Here is an 18,657-nt window from a genome sequence, read left to right as displayed (position 1 = left end):
AGCAGGCCAACCAACATCAGAGGAGCAGGAAGGCTGACGTTTCGGGCATTTTCTGAAGAAGGGTCTAGGCCCGAAACGTCAGCCTCTCTGCTCCTATGATGCTGCTTGGCCTGCTGTGTTCATCCAGCCCTGCACCTTGTTGTCTCGGATTCAGCAGAAAGAGTCTGCCCGTGACCAATAAATTTCTATATTAATTCATGAGATGTGGGTGTCACTAATTAGCATCATAAATTCAGAGTCGTACAGCAGGGAATCAGACCTTTTGGTCCAACCTATACATGCCAACCAAGTTTTCCTAATAATCTAGTCCCATTTGCCTGCATTTGGCCCATATCTAAACTTTTCCAGTTCTTGTACCAACTGTCTTTTAAGTGTTGTATCTGTACCTGCCTGTACTACTTCTTTTGGCTGTTCATTCCATACTTGCACCACCCTCTATGTGAAAAATTTGCCCCTCTGGTCCCTTTTAAATCTCTCCACTCTCACCTTAAACCTATGCCCTCTAGTTTTGAACTCCCCTACCCTAGGGAAAAGACCTTTGCTATTCACCTTATCCATGCCTCTCATGATTCTACAAACCTCTAGAAGGTCACCCCTTAACATCCTATGTTCCAGGGTAATAAGTCCCAGCCTATCCAGCATCTCTCTATAACTCAAACCCTCCAGTCCAGTAACATCCTTGCGAATCTCGTGCATCCTTTCCAATTTAATAACATAGTTCCTATAGCACAGTGACCAGAAATGAACACAGTACTCCAAAGTGGCCTTACTAATGTCTTCTACAGCTGCAGCATGACGTCCTAACTCCTACACTCAATGTCGGAACAAATTAGTACAGATGCTGGAATCTGGATGCTGGAGATCACAATGGGTCAGACATCATCCATGGAGAGAGAGCAAGCTAACGTTTTGAGTCAAGGTAACTCTTCATCAGAGCTGAAGTGAAATGTGGAGGGGGCAGCATTTATACAATTGTTTGGGGTGTGTGTGTGTGTGAGGGTAGTGGCTGTAGAGTGCTGGAGGAGAAAAGATGTTAATAGTTAAGATTAAGTGATCAGAATGTGAGAATGGCAGAATGATGGTGTGTCTCCTGCCAGACTTGAAATGACAGTAATTGGGATGGCAGTGGGTGGGTGGGAGAGGACATGATACCAAGCTAAAGAAAAGGAAGTTCACAATTTACGAGTGTTGAACTCAATATTAAGTCCAGAAGGCTGTAAAGTGCCTAGTCTGACTTACAGCCTTCTGGACTCAATATTGAGTTCAACATCTTCAACATCTTTAAGTTGTGAACTATTTCTTCCTTTTCCTTTAGCTTGTTATCATGTCCTCCCCTCCTTCAGTTACTGTCATTTCAAGTCTGGCAGGAGACACACCATCCTTCTGCCATTTTCACATTCCGATCACTTAATCTTAACTATTAACATCTTTTCTCCTCCAGCACCCTACACCCACTATGCCCCCCGACACACACACGCACACCCCCGCAAACTATTGCATAAAGGCTGCCCCCTCCACACTTCATTTCAGCTCTGAAGAAGAGTCATCCAGACTCGAAAAGTTGGCTTGCTGTCTCTCCATGGATGCTGCATGACCCACTGTGATCTCCTGCACTCAGTGGTCTAAGCGATGAAGGCAAGCGTGCCAAATGCCTTCTTCGCCACCCTGCACCTGTGACACCTCTTTTAAGGAACTACACACCTGAACCCCTAGGTCTCTGTTCAACAACACTCCCCAGGGCCTTACCATTAACTGAGTATGTCCTGCCCTGGTTTATCTTACCAAAATGCAACAACTCGCATTTATCTAAATTAAACTCCATTTGCCACTCCTTGGCCAATTGGCCCAGCTGGTCAAGAGCTCTTTGTAATCTTAGATAACCTTCTTCACTGCCCACTAAACCACCAATTTTGGTGTCATCTGCAAACTTACAACCCATGCTTCCTATAATCTCATCCAAATCATTTATATAAATGACAAACAATGGTGAACCCAGCATCGATCCCTGTGGAACACAGGTAGGAACAGACTTCTAGTCTGAAAACAACCCTCTACCTCCCCTCCCCTGTGTCTCGGGGCGAGCTGCCTTCTTGAATTGCTACAGTTCCTGATGTGTACACCCACAGCACTATTAAGGAGTTGTTCTTGGGGCACTAACTGTAAACGGATTTAGCTCTTAATGTTGTACAATGTTTCTCGGCTATAGCATTGCCGTCCTTACTCTCCAGAAATTTATGCTGTAATCCAGGTGGACATTTGCAAAGAGTGCTGCACAGTCAGATGTACCACCTTCCAAATGAGTTGCTGCACCTCCCTACCTTCTCAGGCAAATGGCAAAGATTTGCCAAATAAAAGAGTAAGGGACGGTTTGCTACAAAAGGTGATTAGACTTCAAAAACAACAAGTTTCCTGGGAAATATTCTGGCATGTCTGGAAGTTGAGATAGAGGCATTCTTTCATCCTTTGGTCAAATACTAAGATTAGCAACACAGCTTCGCAAAGCCTTTAAAAGTTCAAACAAAACACTCAAGAAACCTCCTTCACTCAGAGTAATGAAAGCATGAATCTTGCTTCCACAGGGAGGATTTCAGATGAGCAGCTTGGACAAGTGTAGGGAAAACTAGTTGGGAGAAGAAGAGCAAATGGAAGACATTCAGCCTTTTGAAGCTATTCTATTATTCAACGAGATCATGGCTGATTTCTATTATAATTCTATTCAACATGGTTCCAAATGCTGAAAATCTTTGGCTAACAAAAATCTATCACTATTTAATTGAAAATTATTGTGTTCACATCAACTACTTTTCCCACCTACATTACCTATGTGACCAAATTTTAAGATCATGAGTAATAGAAGCAGGAGTAGGCTATTTGGCCTATCAAGTCTGCTCCACCATTTAGTAAGAGTAGGGTTAAATGGATTCTGGCCTCAGCTGTACTTCCTGACTACCTCCACTTAGCTCTTTACTCCCTTAGATCAAAAATCTAACTCAGCCTTGAATAAATTCCATGACCCAGCCTCCACTGCTGTGTGTGGAAGAGAATTCCAAAAACTAATGATCTTCGGAGATAGGATGTTGCTCCTCGCTGTACATAAGTTTGAAAAGGTTAATACTAGGAAGTACCCTAAACATTACCCACATTGACCAGGGAAGGGAGTCTGGCATCTTCACCTGGTCTGGCCTACACGTGACTCCAGACCCACAGCAATGTGGTTGACTCTCAATTGCCCTCTAAAGTGGCCTAACAAACCATTCAGAGATCTAGGCCCGAAACATCAGCCTTCCTGCTCCTATGATGCTGCTTGGCCTGCTGTGTTCATCCAGCTCTACACTGTTATAACAAACCATTCAGTTGTATCAATCGCTACAAAGTCTCAACAAAGAAATGAAACCAGTTAGACCACTCTGCATTGACCTAGGGACCAGAAAAGACAACGGGGAAAACTGCCCTGTCGATCTTGCAAAGTCCTCCTTGCTCCTTACATCTCTGGGCTAGTGGCAAAATTGGGAGAGCTGTCTCTCAGACTAGTCAAGCAACAGCCTGATATTGTCTGTAAGGTATGATTCTGGGAGTATGGCTTTGTCCCAGATACCATTATCATCATACCTGGATGTATCTCCTCCCACTGACAGGACTGACCCAGCACAGGTGGTGGCACGGCAGTATACAGTTGGGAGAGAGTTGCCCTTGGACTCCTCAAATCGCCTCTGGACCCCATGATTATCACTTACCATCCTCCCTCAGCTGATGAATTAGTACTCCTCCACATTGAACAACACTTGAGAAGAAGCTCTGAGTGCAAAAGCACTGGGTACTGGCAAGGACGCAAAATGTACTCTGGGGAATTCTAACACCCACCATCAAGTGCAACACTACTGACCGAGCTGGTGGGGTCCTAAAGGACATTCCTGCTAGACTATGTCTCGTTGATAAAATGGGAGGAAGCAAGGCATAAGTAGGTTCATAATCAGCACAAACATCAGCGTGGACTAGATGGGCCCAATGGCAGTTTCTGTACAGTAAGTTCTGCATATATTCCATATGGAGTGTTCTGAAAAATGGAGAGAAGGTAGGATCCACAGCGGTGAAGAAGAGGGAGGGATCTAGGTCATTGGTGTGGACTAATCACATTGAACAAATGCTGTCCAACATATTTGCCATCATAGCTTCTTGCAAACCAAATCTGACAAGTTACATCAGCCCCTAAATAAAATAAGGAAAAGACACTGTCTTCAGGCCAGTGATCTCAACATTCATGTTCTCAATGCAAGGAAGTGCTGATAGTTGTTTTTGTTGTGCATTTGATCGTTAAACAGTAAAAGAATACAGAAATTCCAAACGTGCTTCGGTCACAATGATTGTTTTACTTCCTTGGTTACTGAACAGTGGCAGATCTTTGTTCAGTAAATATGGACCTGCTGAAGTACTATGCCATTTTGTAAACAAACACATAAAGTGTTGGAGAAACTCAACAGGTTGGCAGCATCTGAAGAGAGAGAGAAACAGAAGTTAACAATTACAGTCCAGTAGGACCTCTTTTCAGAACAAGGTTCTGAAGAAGAGTCATATTGGACTTGAAACCTTAATTCTGGTTTTGTCTCCACAAATGCTGCCAGTTCTGCTGAATTTCTCTAGCATTTGATTCAGATATTCAGCATCCACAGTATTTTCCTTTTATTTATGATGTGGTTGTGTGTCTTGCACGTGTATAAGACTTATTACTGATACCTGGTGTTGCACTCAGACATACCGTTGCACAAACAGATTAGCATATCACACACTCACATGGAAAGTGCGAGATACAGAGGCAGAGAGACACATATGCACACACCATATGCTAGAGGTTAGAAGTTCAAGAATGTAGCTAACTCTCTCTAGTCTGCATTTTGTCTGCAGAGAGGGCAATCATGTGCAGCACTATGGCAATAAAGAGTATTACAGCCCATTTATTCATTCACAAGCCATGGGCATCACTGGCAAAGTTGCTGTTTGTTGCCCAACCCATGTGCATGACAGCAGTTGCAAGTCAACCACATTGCAGTGGGTCTGGAGTCACACGTACCAGAACAGGTCAAGGTGTCAGATTTCCTTCCCAGAAGGGCATAAATTGATGATAGCTTCAGCTACTTGAATCTCAAATCAATACTTAAATTCCATCAGTTTTCATGGTGGGCTTTGAACCCTTGTCCAGGTCATTGTTTGGGCCTCTTTGGTTTTTAGTCCAGTGACATTACCACTGTGCCAGCTGGGAACATACTGAGAGCAATCACAATGGAACTCCAGGTCTTACCTATCAATGGAGTATGGGATGAGTTACTGGGTAACAAGTCCTTCACAATGATGAGGAAAACTGAATAGCCTAACATGAGGGTCATCTTAAAGGAGGCTCGGTCAAAACTGTGAGCCGGCAGATAAAAGCTCACGATGTCTGTCAGCATGAGGAAGGCACTCGGAATGAGTAGGTTCACAACATAAAACGTTGGCCTCCGCTTCATTGTCACCTGCACGATGAGAGATGAGGTAGTGTGAGGGTTTGGTCCAATCACAGAACTAGAGCAACACCTGAAAGCCAGAAATAAATGACAACAAATACACAAGAACAACATCACATTCAGGATTCCTAGTATCAAGGTCACAATACCGTTTAATCGTGTTGACATGGAGAAGATGGTCTTAATTTGTGGGCAATAGCAGGAAGAGGGGCTAGAAATAAAAGCTAGTTGCTGATAAATGAAGTAAGGAATTCAAGAGAAGCGCCTCCACCCAGAGAGTGGTGAGAATGAGGAACCAGGAGTGGTTGTGACAAATAGAGTAGATGCATTTAAGGTGAAACTAGACAAACACATTACACAGGGAAAAGAAGAGCAGCAATTAATTGATTAAGTGAAATGAAAATTGGTGGAAGGAGACTCAAATGGAGCATAAATGCCAGCAAAGCGTTGTTGGTCCAAATAGCCTGTTATTGCACTGGAAATTACATGGAAGCGTAGTTAGTATTAAATTCTATGCATTGCCATGCCCTCCAGTAATGATTGCAAAAAGGAATTAATTACCAAGATATGAATTTTCAGCTCATGGAGTGAGAGGTTGGCATTGTTCTCTTTGTGACAGGGCTGGTTGGGGATGATATAACAGAGAAGTTAAAATAATAGGTTCGGTCAAGTAAATGTGGTGAAATTGTTTCCACTGGCAGAGGAGGGTGGCTGAACCAGAGGACCTGGTTTAAAGTAATTAGTGTCATAGAAATATACAGCATGGATACAGACCTTTCAGTCCAATTCGTCCAGGCCGACCAGATATTCTAAATGAATCTGGTGCCATTTGCCAGCATTTGGCCCATATCCTTCTAAACCCTTCCTATTCATGTACCCATTCAGATGCCTTTTAAATGTTGTAATTGTACCAGTCTCCACCACTTCCTCTGGCAGCTCATTCCATACACGCACCACCCTCTGTAAGAAAAGGTTGCCCCTTAGGTCCCTTTTAAATCTTTCCCCTCTCACCTTAAGCTTATGCCCTCTAGTTTTGGATTCCCTCACCCTGGGGAAAAGGCCTTGTCTATTTACCCTATCCATGCCCCTCATGATTTCATAAACCTCTATAAGGTCACCCACTCAGCCTCCAACATTCCAGGGAAAATAGCCCCAGTCTATTTAGCCTTTCCCTATGGCTCAAACCCTCCAACACCAGCAACATTCTTGTAAATCTTTTCTGAACCCTTTCAAGTTTCACAACATCCTTCCTGTAGCAGGGGGACTAGAAATGCATGCAGTATTCCAATAATGGCCAAACCAATGTGCTGTACAGCCATAACATGACCTCCCAACTCCTACTCAATGCACTGACCAATAAAGCCAAGCATACCGAATGCCTTCTTCACTATCCTATCCACATGCGTCTTCACTTTCAAGGAACTATGAACCTCACTCCAAGGTCTCTTTGTTCAGCAACACTCCCCAGGACCTAACCATTAGGTGTTTAAGTCCTGCCCTGATTTGCCATTCCAAATTGTAGCACCTCACATTTATCTAAATTGAACTCCATCTGCCACTCAGCCCATTGGCCCATCTGATCAAAATTCCTTTGTGCCTTCTTTGCTGTCCACTACACCTCCAATTTTGGAGTTATCTGCAAAGTTATTAACCATACCTCCTATGTTCGCATCCATCCTTGTGGCACGCCACTGGTTACAGTCCTCCAGTCTGAAAAGCAACCCTCCACCACTACCCTCTGTCTTCTACCTTCTCACCAGTTCTGTATCCAAATAGCTAGTTCTGCCTCTATTCCATGTGATCCAACCTTGCAAACCAGTCTACCATGAGGAACCTTGTCGAACACCTTACTGAAGTCCCTATAGATCACATCCACTGCTCTGCCCTCATTCTTCTTTGTTACTTCTTCAAAAAAATTCAATCAAGTTCGTGAGACACAATTTCCCACGCACAAAGCATGTTGACTATCCCTAATTAATCCTTGCCTTTCCAAATACACACAAATCCTGTCCCCCAGGATTCCCTCCAACAACTTGCCCATCACCGGTGTCAGGCTCACCGGTCTATAGCTCCCTACCTTTATCTTGCCACCTTTCTTAAATAGTGGCACCACGTTAGCCAACCTCCAGTCTTTCGGCAATTCGCCTGTAGCTATTGATGATCCAAATATCTCAGCAAGGAGCCCAGCAATCACTTCCTTAGCTTCGCACTGAGTTCTAGGGTACACCTGATCAGGTCCCGGGTATTTAGCCATCTTTATGCATTTTAAGACATCCAGCATCTCCTCCTCTAATGTGGACATTTTTCAAGATGTGGCTATTTATTTGCCCACCTTCTATATCCTCCATATCCTTCTCCACACAGTAAACACTGATGCAAAATACTCATTTATTATCTCACCCATCTCCTGTGGTCGCACACATAGGTGGCCTTGCTGACCTTTAAGTGACGCTGTTCTCACCCTAGTTACTCTTTGTCCTTAATGTATTTGTAAAATCTCTTTGGATTCTCCTTAACCCTATTTGCCAAAGCTATGTCATGCCACCTTTTTGCCCTCCTATTTCCTTCTTAAGAATACTCCTACAGCCTTTATAGTCTTCTAGGGAATCACTCAATTTCTGCTGTCTATTCCTTAATTGCAAAATAATCCTTTGGTTGTACAAAATTGAATATTGCTGACAACAGATACTTTGTCAAAGCTTTTCATCTTGCAATCTTTGGAACATTTTGCAGAAAATGACAATGTAAACAGGAAGTCATATTGATTCTGATTGAGAAACCATGATTTCGCTCATGCACTCTCCATAATGCATCTACCAATTAGTGTCCACTTGCCAACCAATCAGAAGTTTCCTCTCATATAGTATAAATGTTGGTTTTCCACTTTAAAAAGATATTCTTATGAATTGTCCTGATGATTTCAAGATGTAAAGCTTCAACAAAACGTGTCTTTTTAGCAGTAATTGGGAAAAGAGTGAGGGGGAAATGAGGAGAGATTGTGTGGGCACACAGTGAGTTGGAAGGAAATGGTTTGGAAGGAATACACTGCCTGGAAGGAAGAAGGTTCAATAGGAATGTTCACACAGGAATTAGTTAGAAGAGCACGGCTATTGGGATTAACTGGATAGCCCTTTCAAAGGGCCCATACAGATATGATGAGCCGAATGACTTCCTTCTGCGGAGTCCCATTGAAAAATTCCAACCCCAAACTCCAATTCTGATGGACATCAGGCCAATCGTGGGCATGAACCTATGACGTTGATTACTCATTACCTTCTCAGGTTGAGCTATAGTGAAGCAAGGAATCAAAAATGGTACTTACTTCCAAGGATATAAAATCATAGCTTGCCCAATCCTCCAGAATCGTCTGCTCTGATGCCGCAATCTGGAGGAGTTCCCACTCTCCTTTGCTTGCAAATATTTTCTTGGATTTGGACGTTATCTCCTCAGAGGTCTCTTTGATGTGCAGTTTCAAATCCTTATCTGCAAAGAAAGAGGTTTGGTCAGGAGACAGAAAGACTTGCGTTTCTGTAGTAACATTCAGAGTTATAAAAAATGGCTGGATAGGCTGGGACTTTTTTCACTGGAGCATGGGAGGTTGAGAGGTGACCTTGTAGAAGTTTATAAAATAATGACGGGTATAGATAGGGTTAATGGCAGTTGTCTTTTCCCCAGAATACAGGATTTAAAGCCTAGAGGGCACATTTTTAAGGTGAGAGGAGAAAGATTTTAAAAAGACATAAGGGACATTTTTTGTTTTACACAGAGGATGGTTTGCATGTGGAATGAACTTTGAGGAAGTGGTGGATGTGGGTACAATTACAATATTTAAAAGATATTTGGTTAAGTACATGAATATGAAAGGTTTGGAGGGATATGGGCCAGGAGCAGGCAGGTGGATCTAGTTAGTTTGGGGTTATGTTCAGCATGAACTTTTTGGACCAAAGGGTCTGTTTCTGTGCTGTATGAATCTATGACCCTATGACTATCAGGACAGACCAAAGCATTTCACAGCCAATTACTGAATTTTGAAATCTGGACGCTTTAGCTATATCAGAAACATGTAGCCAACTTGAACATTGCAAACGTTCACAAACAGCAATGTGGGGATGACCAGATGTACGATCCAGAAAACCCATTGTATATCAAACATTCCAGGGCAAGTACACCCAGGGGTTAGACATAGAGTAAATCTCCTTGAATACTGTCCTTATCAAACACTCACTGGACAGGTATAGCATGGACTTAAGTGCTTTAAGCAAGGTTTACTGCAAGATGTGAAATGTGAAAATGGGAAGTTCAAAGGAAGGTGCGGAGCTGGTGTTTTTTCCTTCTACTCGCTTTCAATTAGTTCATTGGTTTGTAGGAAGATGCAATGAGGGACAGTCTTTCACTTGTTATAAATTTGAAAAATGTTATTTTTAAAATGTAGCTATATTTGTATTAACTGAAAAATAGTAGAGGTCAGGGCCAATATGAAAGAGTAATCTGAAAGAAAATAAGGTTAACATAAGGGAAGTAAAATTCAGACATGGCAGCACAGCTCAGTTTAGTAGAATCTGTGGCCTAAAACATGTGGTAAGTCACAGAATTTACCAGTGTCTCAGAAGACTACATGTGCAGGAAATGCTGCCAGCTGTATGGTCTGCATTTCAGAGCTTGAGTGGTGGCTAGAGTCTCTATGGCACATCTGTGAACCTGAGAATTATATGGAAAACACATCCAGAGAAGTGTGGCAGATGGACTTTAATTTAGATAAATGTGAGGAATTGCATTTTGGTAAAATAAACAAGAGCAGGGCTTATACAATTAAAAGTAGGACCCTGGGTATCATTGTAGAACAGAGAAACCTAGGGGTTCAGGTACATAATTCTTTTAGGTTTACATCACATTTAGATAGGGTGGTTGAGAAGGCATTTAGCATGCTTGCATTCATTGCTTAGACTTTTGAGTGTAGGAGTTGGGACATTATATTGAGATTGTATAATATGTTGGTGAGGCCTCTTCTGGAGAATGGTGTCCAGTTCTGGGCACTCCATTATAGGAAGGATATTAGCAAACTGGAGAGGATTCAGAAGAGATTTACCAGAATGTTGCTGGGATTGGACTGTTTGAGTTAAGGAGAGGCTGGATAGGCTGGGACCTTTTCACTGGAGCATAGAAGGTTGAGGGGTGACTTTATAGATATTTATAAAATCATGAGGGGCATAGATAAGGTGAATGGCCGGTGTCTTTTCCAAAGGATGGGGCATATCTTTAAGGTGAGAAAAGAAATATTTAAAAGAGACATGGGGCAATATTTTTTAAAATTGAGTGGTTCATGTGTGGAACGAACTTCCATAGAAAGTGATGGATATGGGTACAGTTACAACGTTTAAAAGAGATTTGGTAAGTACATGAATAAGAATTGTTTAGAGGGATATAAGCACAGGCAGGTGGGACTAGTCTAGTTTGGGATTATGGTCAGCATGGACAGGTTGGATTGAACATAGAACATAGAACATAGAACATTACAGCGCAGTACAGGCCCTTCGGCCCTCGATGTTGCGCCGACCTGTGAAACCAATCTGAAGCCCATCTAACCTAAACTATTCCATTATCATCCATATGTTTATCCAATGACCATTTAAATGCCCTTAAAGTGGGCGAGTCTACTATTTTTGCAGGCAGGCCATTCCACGCCCTTACTACTCTCTGAGTAACGAACCTACCTCTGACATCTGTCTTATATCTATCACCCCTCAATTTAAAGCTATGTCCCCTCGTGCTAGCCATCACCATCCGAGGAAAAAGGCTCCCACTGTCCACCCTATCTAATCCTCTGATCATCTTGTATGTCTCTATCAAGTCACCTCTTAACCTTCTTCTCTCTAACGAAAACAGCCTCAAGACCCTCAGCCTTTCCTTATAAGACCTTCCCTCCATACCAGGCAACATCCTGGTAAATCTCCTCTGCACCCTTTCCAATGCTTCCACATCCTTCCTATAATGCGGTGACCAGAACTGTACGCAATACTCCAAGTGCGGCCGCACCAGAGTTTTGTACAGCTGCAACATGACCTCATGGCTCCGAAACTCAATCCCTCTACCAATAAAACCTAACATACTGTATGCCTTCTTAACAACGCTATCAACCTGGGTGGCAACTTTCAGTGATCTATGCACATGGACACCGAGATCTTTCTGCTCATCCACACTACCAAGAATCTTACCATTAGCCCAGTACTCTGTATTCCTGTTACTCCTTCCAAAGTGAATCACCTCACACTTTTCCGCATTAAACTCCATTTGCCACCTCTCAGCCCAGCTCTGCAGCTTATCTATGTCCCTCTGTAACCTGCAACATCCTTCCGCACTATCCACAACTCCACCGACTTTGGTGTCATCCGCAAATTTACTAACCCATCCTTCTACGCCCTCATCCAGGTCATTTATAAAAATGACAAACAGCAGTGGCCCCAAAACAGATCCTTGAGGTACACCACTAGTAACTGAACTCCAGGACGAACATTTCCCATCAACCACCACCCTCTGTCTTCTTACAGCTAGCCAATTTCTGATCCAAACCGCTAAATCGCCCTCAATCCCATGCCTCTGTATTTTCTGCAATAGCCTACCATGGGGAACCTTATCAAACGCTTTACTGAAATCCAAATACACCACATCAACCGCTTTACCCTCATCCACCTGTTTGGTCACCTTCTCGAAGAACTCAATAAGGTTTGTGAGGCACGACCTACCCTTCACAAAACCGTGTTGACTATCCCTAAGCAAATTATTCCTTTCTAGATGATTATAAATCCTATCTCTTATAGTCTGTTTCTGTGCTGTCTGACTCTAAGTGGTCACGCCATAGCATAAGAGCTTGGAGGCAGAAAGAGAATTAGTACCTCCAGACAGTGCAAGAGAAATGAGCAGGAAGTGCAGGTGTCCCCTGGGCACTCACTCAATCAATTTTCTGACTTGAAAGCTGATGAGGACACTGGTTCCTCAATGGGATGCAGTCTGAGCCATGTTTGTAGCACCACAGTGCCTTGGTTAAAGGGAGAAACATAAAAAGGAAGTGCAACAGTGAAAAGGATTCATTAGTAGGGAAGTGTTTCTGTAGCTGTAGACGTGTTTTCACAGCGGTCCCCCTGGTAGCAGAATCAAAGATGTCACAGAACAGCTGCAGGACATTCTATAGGAGAAGATGAACAGCCAGAAGTCATGGCCCAGATTGGTACCCATGACTTTGGATTAGCAGAGGGTGTGGTGTTACAATTAAAATTTAGGGAGCTGGGGTGAAAATTAGCCAGCAGGACCTAAAAAGTAATAATTTCCAGATGGCTCCCTGTGTCACTTACAATTAAGTATAGAAATACAAGGATAAGGCAGATGAATGTGTGACTGGAAAGATGGTGCGGGGTAGGCCTTTATGTTCCTGGGACTGGTTCGGTGGAAGATGTACATGTACAAGCTGGACAGGTTGCATCTGAACAGAGCTGGGACTGAGTTCCTAGCAACGTGTTTTACAAGTGCTGTTAGAAGGACTTTAAACTAACCTTGATGTGGAGGTGCTGGTGTTGGTCTGGGGTGGTCAAAGCCAGACATCACACGACACCAGGTTATAGTCCAACAGGCTTAGAAGATTTTAATTGATTAAAATGTAATATATTTGAGGACTTACATATACATATTAATCATTTAAAACGTTCCAACTGATTAAAAATTTAACAGCATCTTAGGTTTGTTTAATACGTCATCATCAGTTGTGACCGTTTAATCTTTTACTTATAAATTCTGTGTCTGAGGCCACCTCTCTCACTAACACCTGAAGAAGGCTCCGAAAGCATGTGTTTTCAAATAAACCTGTTGGACCATTACCTGGTGTCGTGTGATTTCTGACCTTAACCTAACTTGGCAGAGGTGGGCGAACCAATAGAGAATATTCGAAAAGAATATCAGGGTTTGCAAAATACTTGGAGAGACAGACAACATTAGCATACAGAATAGTAACTTAGCCGATGAAGTCAGGGTAAGGGAGAAAGTAATGAAGTCTAAATCAGGGTAACTGTGCATGTATGTGAAATCACAGAGTACAGTTAACAAGTTTGGGGATTACAGGTGCAGATTGCAATGTGGAAATATCATGTTGTGGCAAATGGCTCAAGGAAGAGTAGCAGTGGGTATCAAATACTCCCATGTATAAGGTGTTCAGAAAAGATAGAAAAGGAAGGAAAGGAGAAGGGGTGATGGTATTAATTAGGAAGAGCATTGCTGGAGAAAGAGGATGTCTCGAATGGTTGAAAGATAGAATCAATTTGGCTAGAGTGAAGGAACAAAATGGGTTCAATTACATTGCTCAGCATATGGACCACAAAAATATAGGCCAGAATTCTGGGGAGGCAGTGGCAAGTGGTAATGTCAATGGACTAGAATTCCAAAGCCCTAGGTTAATGATTTGGGACAGTAAATTCGACTCCCACCATGGCAGATGGTGAAATTTCAATTCATTAAAGATCTGGAATCAAAAGCTTGCCTAATGGTGGCTGTGTAACCATTGTCAATTGTTGCAAAAACCCATCTGGTTCACCAGTGCCCTTCAGAGAAGAAATCTGCCATCCTTACCTGGTCTGCAAGTGATTTCAGTCCCACAGAAATGAAGTTGACTGTAATGATCCTCTGAAATGATGCTAGCAAGCCATTCAAGGAGCAATTAGAAATGGGCAATAAATGCTGACCCAGCTGGCAACGCCCACATCCCATGAAAAAATTAAACAAAAGCCTATCGTGGGAAGATTGCAGAAGAACAAAACTGCAGGGAATTTACAGAGCGATGTCAACATCGCTGAGTGGTACTTTAATTATCTAAATCAAGACTGGATACTGGTAGAGTCAGGGTACTGATCACAATGGCTAGTCCAAGATTGGCGAAGAGGATCAAATGTCAATGGGATATCATCTACAAGACAGTAATGAACATAAAACAGTACAGGCCCTTCGGCCCACGATGTTGTGCCAACCTATTATCCTACTAAGATCAAACTACCCTGCATACCCAACATTATTCTATCATCCATGAGCCGTAATCATTGGTAAGATTTAAGATGATAGTGGAGAATGATTATGGTCAATCCAGAATAAGAATGAAATCAATTGGTGAAGAGCCAATTTTGAGTGAGAACAGAGCTGGTCTGGATGGACTAGAATAAAAACCGAAAGAACTGCGGATGCTGTAAATCAGCAACAAAAACAGAAGTTGCTGGAAGTCACCAGACCCGAAACGTTAACTCTGTTTTTTCCTTCACAGATGCAGCCAGACCGGATAGACTGGAATATCAGGTTTCTGGTAGAAACTATAACTGAGCTATGCCAAAGAGGAGATGGTTCAGTTACGGACAAGGTACGTTCCCACAAAAAGGCGAAGGTAAAACAAACAAATCCAGAGCTCCCTGAATGACAAGAGATAAAAATCAAAAAAGAAGAAAAGTGTGTTCTGGTGTTAAGTGGAAATGCAACTGAGAAGTAAAAGAAATACAGAAGGTTCAGAGAGGTGGTGAAAAAGCATATTAGGGAAGCGAAGAGGAATTATGAGAAAAAACTGGCAGCCAACATAAAGGGCAATTCATGAAGTCCGTGATAGAATATAAAAAGAATGGTAAAAAGGAGGAGTAGGGCTGAATGGGGGATCAAAAAGGCAATTTATAGCTGGAGGTGGGGGCATTAATTGAATACATTGCAAAAGTCTTTACCAAATAGGTAGATCGTGCCAAGGATATTGCGGCAGAGGAAAAAACTGTCACCAGAAATGTTCAAAATTGACAAGAAAGAAATGTTCGCTAGATTGTTGATAATTAAAGTTGACAAGGCACTGCCAAGACGAAACTCATCCAATGATATAGAATGAAGAGAGTGAGTGGAAATTGCAGGGGCACAGGCCTGTTATGAGGATGGATTGGAAAGGTTGAAACTGTTCTCTTTGGAGAGAACACTAAGAGGAGATCTGATAGAAGTTTTCAAAATCACGAAGAGGCTGAATAAAGTAGATAGGGAGAAACTGTTTCCACTTTTCAAAGTAAGAAGGAGAAGGCATAGATTTAAAGTGATTGGCAAAAGTGGCAGAAGTAATATGAGAGAAAGAATCTCTTCACACAGTGAGTGGTTTGGATCGATGCACTGCTGGAAGTATGGTGGAAGCAGGTTCAATGTAGCCATTCAAAAGGGCATGATGAATATTTAAAGGAAAACAAAGTGCAAGGGAATGGGGAATAGGGAGGATTATGCTACTAAGTCGTGATGCTCATTTGGAGAGCCAGTGCAGACATGATGGGCTGAATTGCCTTTTTCTGTGCCATAACACTTCTGTGATTCAGGGTAAAGCTCCATCTATACCATGCTAATAATAGATCTCAAAGTCATTATGAGATCAATAGCAACAATTCCAGAAACATTGCTATTATACTTCCCACACACTAACCACTTCAGGTACCATTACTGAATTCATTCAGTCTTCCAGTCTTGATCAACAGCTGAGATTGCTCGTGAAATCCATTATGTTCTCATTAGAATATAGTCTGCCGAGTTTGTACACCTCCTCCAACATCTTGCTGATACCTTTAAATTACATTTCTCACATTAAATTGTGTCTGTGTTACTACACAACTCAGAATGACCCTGATTAATCATTACCATAAAAGGTGATGGATGAAGCTGTCAGTGGACATTTTTGAATGTCAAATGGAAAGTACAAGATATTGAGATTACACGAACTGACGATCCTCAGCGGTTTCCCATAGATGACCAGCCCTGTATGATGCACATACAGATATGGGGTCTCGGGGGATTTGTCTTCATCAACCCTGTTTCAAACACAACCAAATTCAATGTGTTAATAACTCCGTTTTCCATTAAACTATCAGTTTTATTTTTAAATAAAAGACAACAGGCAGGTGGAAAATGGAGCTTCTCTCTCTAATCAAGGAAAGATGGCTTAGTGTTTGTCATGGCTCAGTGAGTTATACCCTCTTGACCTTAAAGTAGAAGATCAGGTTTCAAACCCCACCTTGGGGACTTGAGCACACAGTCCAGACTGACAATCAGGGCTGCACTGGCAGAGGTGCTGTCCTTCCAGGGCACACTGTGAATAAAGGTCATTTTATTCTGGATAGAATGTTCGCTCCCATCTATCTGACTTCTCATTGGGCGGCTTTGGCTAAACTTGCCTGTGGTGTGAATATGCCAGAATGTGAAAGTGTCCATTTGCTTGTGAAAGCATGTATGCATGCATATAGGAATGTAAGTGGATAGGCATATTGGTACACTCTTATTTGAGTGGAGAGGTTACATGGTTAGTCTGTTTGTGCATGTGTGTGAGGCATGTGTTTATAGTGGGCTAAATTATAGGTGATTCTGGAGGAATCAAGAAAGTTGGGGAAGTGGGGAACACATCTAAGGGAAGAAAGATCTTCCCACAGTCATTGAACAGCCACTTGGTCTTACACTAGAATAGACGGGAATTCCACTCCTGAGGGTCACAAGAACATAAACAAAGTGGTAGGCCATTTGGCACAATGAATCTGCTCCACAATTTAACAACATCATTGCTGATCCTCTACCCGTATTATCCTCACATCTCTTGACATCTTGAATATCTAGAAATCTATCAATCCTGGTCTCAAACATGTTCAAGGACTGAGCTTCTACAGCCCTCTGGGTAGAGAATTTCAAAGGTTCTCAGTCTACCCCTTATTCTGGGACTAGGTTCCTCAGTTCCAAACACCACGATCAAGGGAAACATCCTTCCATACCTGTAAGAATTTTAATATTTGAATGAGATCAACAGGTCTCCTCAATCTCTCCTTACGGGAGGATTCTACCATCTTAGAGTCAAGTCGTCAAAGCTCAGGGGCACTAATCAAAGCTCTCAATGTACTATGCCAACAGGAGAGCAGTGGCCATTGCTGGTACTGCACTCCAATCACACGACGATCTTTGATTGGTCATAGCTTTGTCATTGTTACATGATCATGAGAAGGGAATGTAATGTGATGGCGATGGTAGCAGACTTTTAGAGACCATGAGCAGATTGCACCCTGGGGTAGGCTACACTTTGGCGTGCCCTTCCACAGAATCCAAGAGCCAAATTAAGGACACCCTCCCCAGACAAACCCTGCTCGGCGCCAGTCCATACAGGGAAATCTGTTGAGCTGGCTGACTTTTGTGCACTATTCCTACCTAGGCTTCAATAGTGAGTAGGTCACTGCAACTGGGACAGACATGAATGTGTAGGTGGTGAGCAGACAACCTATTGGATTTAACAAAAGCTGGCCCTCAGACCTATCAGTGAGGGAGGATTAAGTCTAGCCCAGTGTGCGTGCACACACAGATGGTGTATGTAAATGTGTTTGCATGTTATGATCACAGCTGATGGAACTACTAGAAAAGTCTATACTCATTGGAGTTTAGAAGGATGAGGGGAGATCTAATTGAAACTATCAAAATACTGAATGGCCTGGACAAAGTGGATGTTGGGAAGATGCTTCCATTGGTAGGAGAGTCTAGGACTCGAGGGCACAGCCTTAGAGTAAAGGGAAGACCTTTTAGAATGGAGATAAGGAGAGGTGAATCTATGAAATTCACTGCCACAGAAGGCTGTGGAGGCCAGGTCATTGAGTACATTTAAGACTGAGATAGATAGGTTCTTGATTATCAAGGGGATCAAGGGTTATGGGGAGAAAGCAGGAGAATGGGGTTGAGGAATTTATTAGCCATGATGAGACGAATTGCCTAACTTCTGCTCCTATGTCTTAAGGTCTTAGGTCACTGCCCAGAATGAAATCTGGCTTGATGGATCATACTTTTTTTTGTTTTAGTGAATGAGGTGGCCATTCCCAAAAATAGTCACAAGGTGCTGAAGAGCTTCTTTAACAGAACACAGAGGTTTATTACACAGAGGACAGAAACAAAAAAGAACTTGCTACTTAAATACAGAACAGAGTTGGAAATTTTTTTTTAAAAATCACACAAGAAAACAAAGTCCCATCCTGTTTTTCAACACTATCCATTATAAAGACTCAAAACTGGAGAAACTGCTCCTCTAATTCAGATCTTTAATTTCTACTTCTTTGCTGTGAACTCGGAAGTCTTCTTACATGAATACTCAAACTGAGAGTTTAGATTT

The 18,657-nt window shown here is 42.4% G+C and overlaps 1 protein-coding gene across 1 annotated transcript in view; it reads right to left on the bottom strand.

Annotated features, from left to right (window-relative positions):
* The window catches only part of LOC125484711 (5-hydroxytryptamine receptor 3A-like), a 34,202-nt gene that overhangs the window by 3,347 nt on the left and 12,198 nt on the right, over positions 1-18,657 (bottom strand). Inside the window, exons 5-7 of the mRNA XM_048604534.1 lie at positions 16,167-16,336; positions 8,818-8,978; positions 5,294-5,504 (exon numbers count right to left, since the gene is read on the bottom strand). Of these exons, the coding sequence (XP_048460491.1) occupies positions 5,294-5,504; positions 8,818-8,978; positions 16,167-16,336 (542 nt within the window). The remainder of the gene's footprint in view (positions 1-5,293; positions 5,505-8,817; positions 8,979-16,166; positions 16,337-18,657) is intronic.

This window comes from Rhincodon typus, chromosome 13 (assembly GCF_021869965.1).
Source record: "Rhincodon typus isolate 14 chromosome 13, sRhiTyp1.1, whole genome shotgun sequence".
Taxonomy (NCBI): domain Eukaryota; kingdom Metazoa; phylum Chordata; class Chondrichthyes; order Orectolobiformes; family Rhincodontidae; genus Rhincodon; species Rhincodon typus.
The sequence above is the reverse complement of the archived record's forward strand: the minus strand, read 5'-3'. Positions and strand labels throughout refer to the sequence as shown.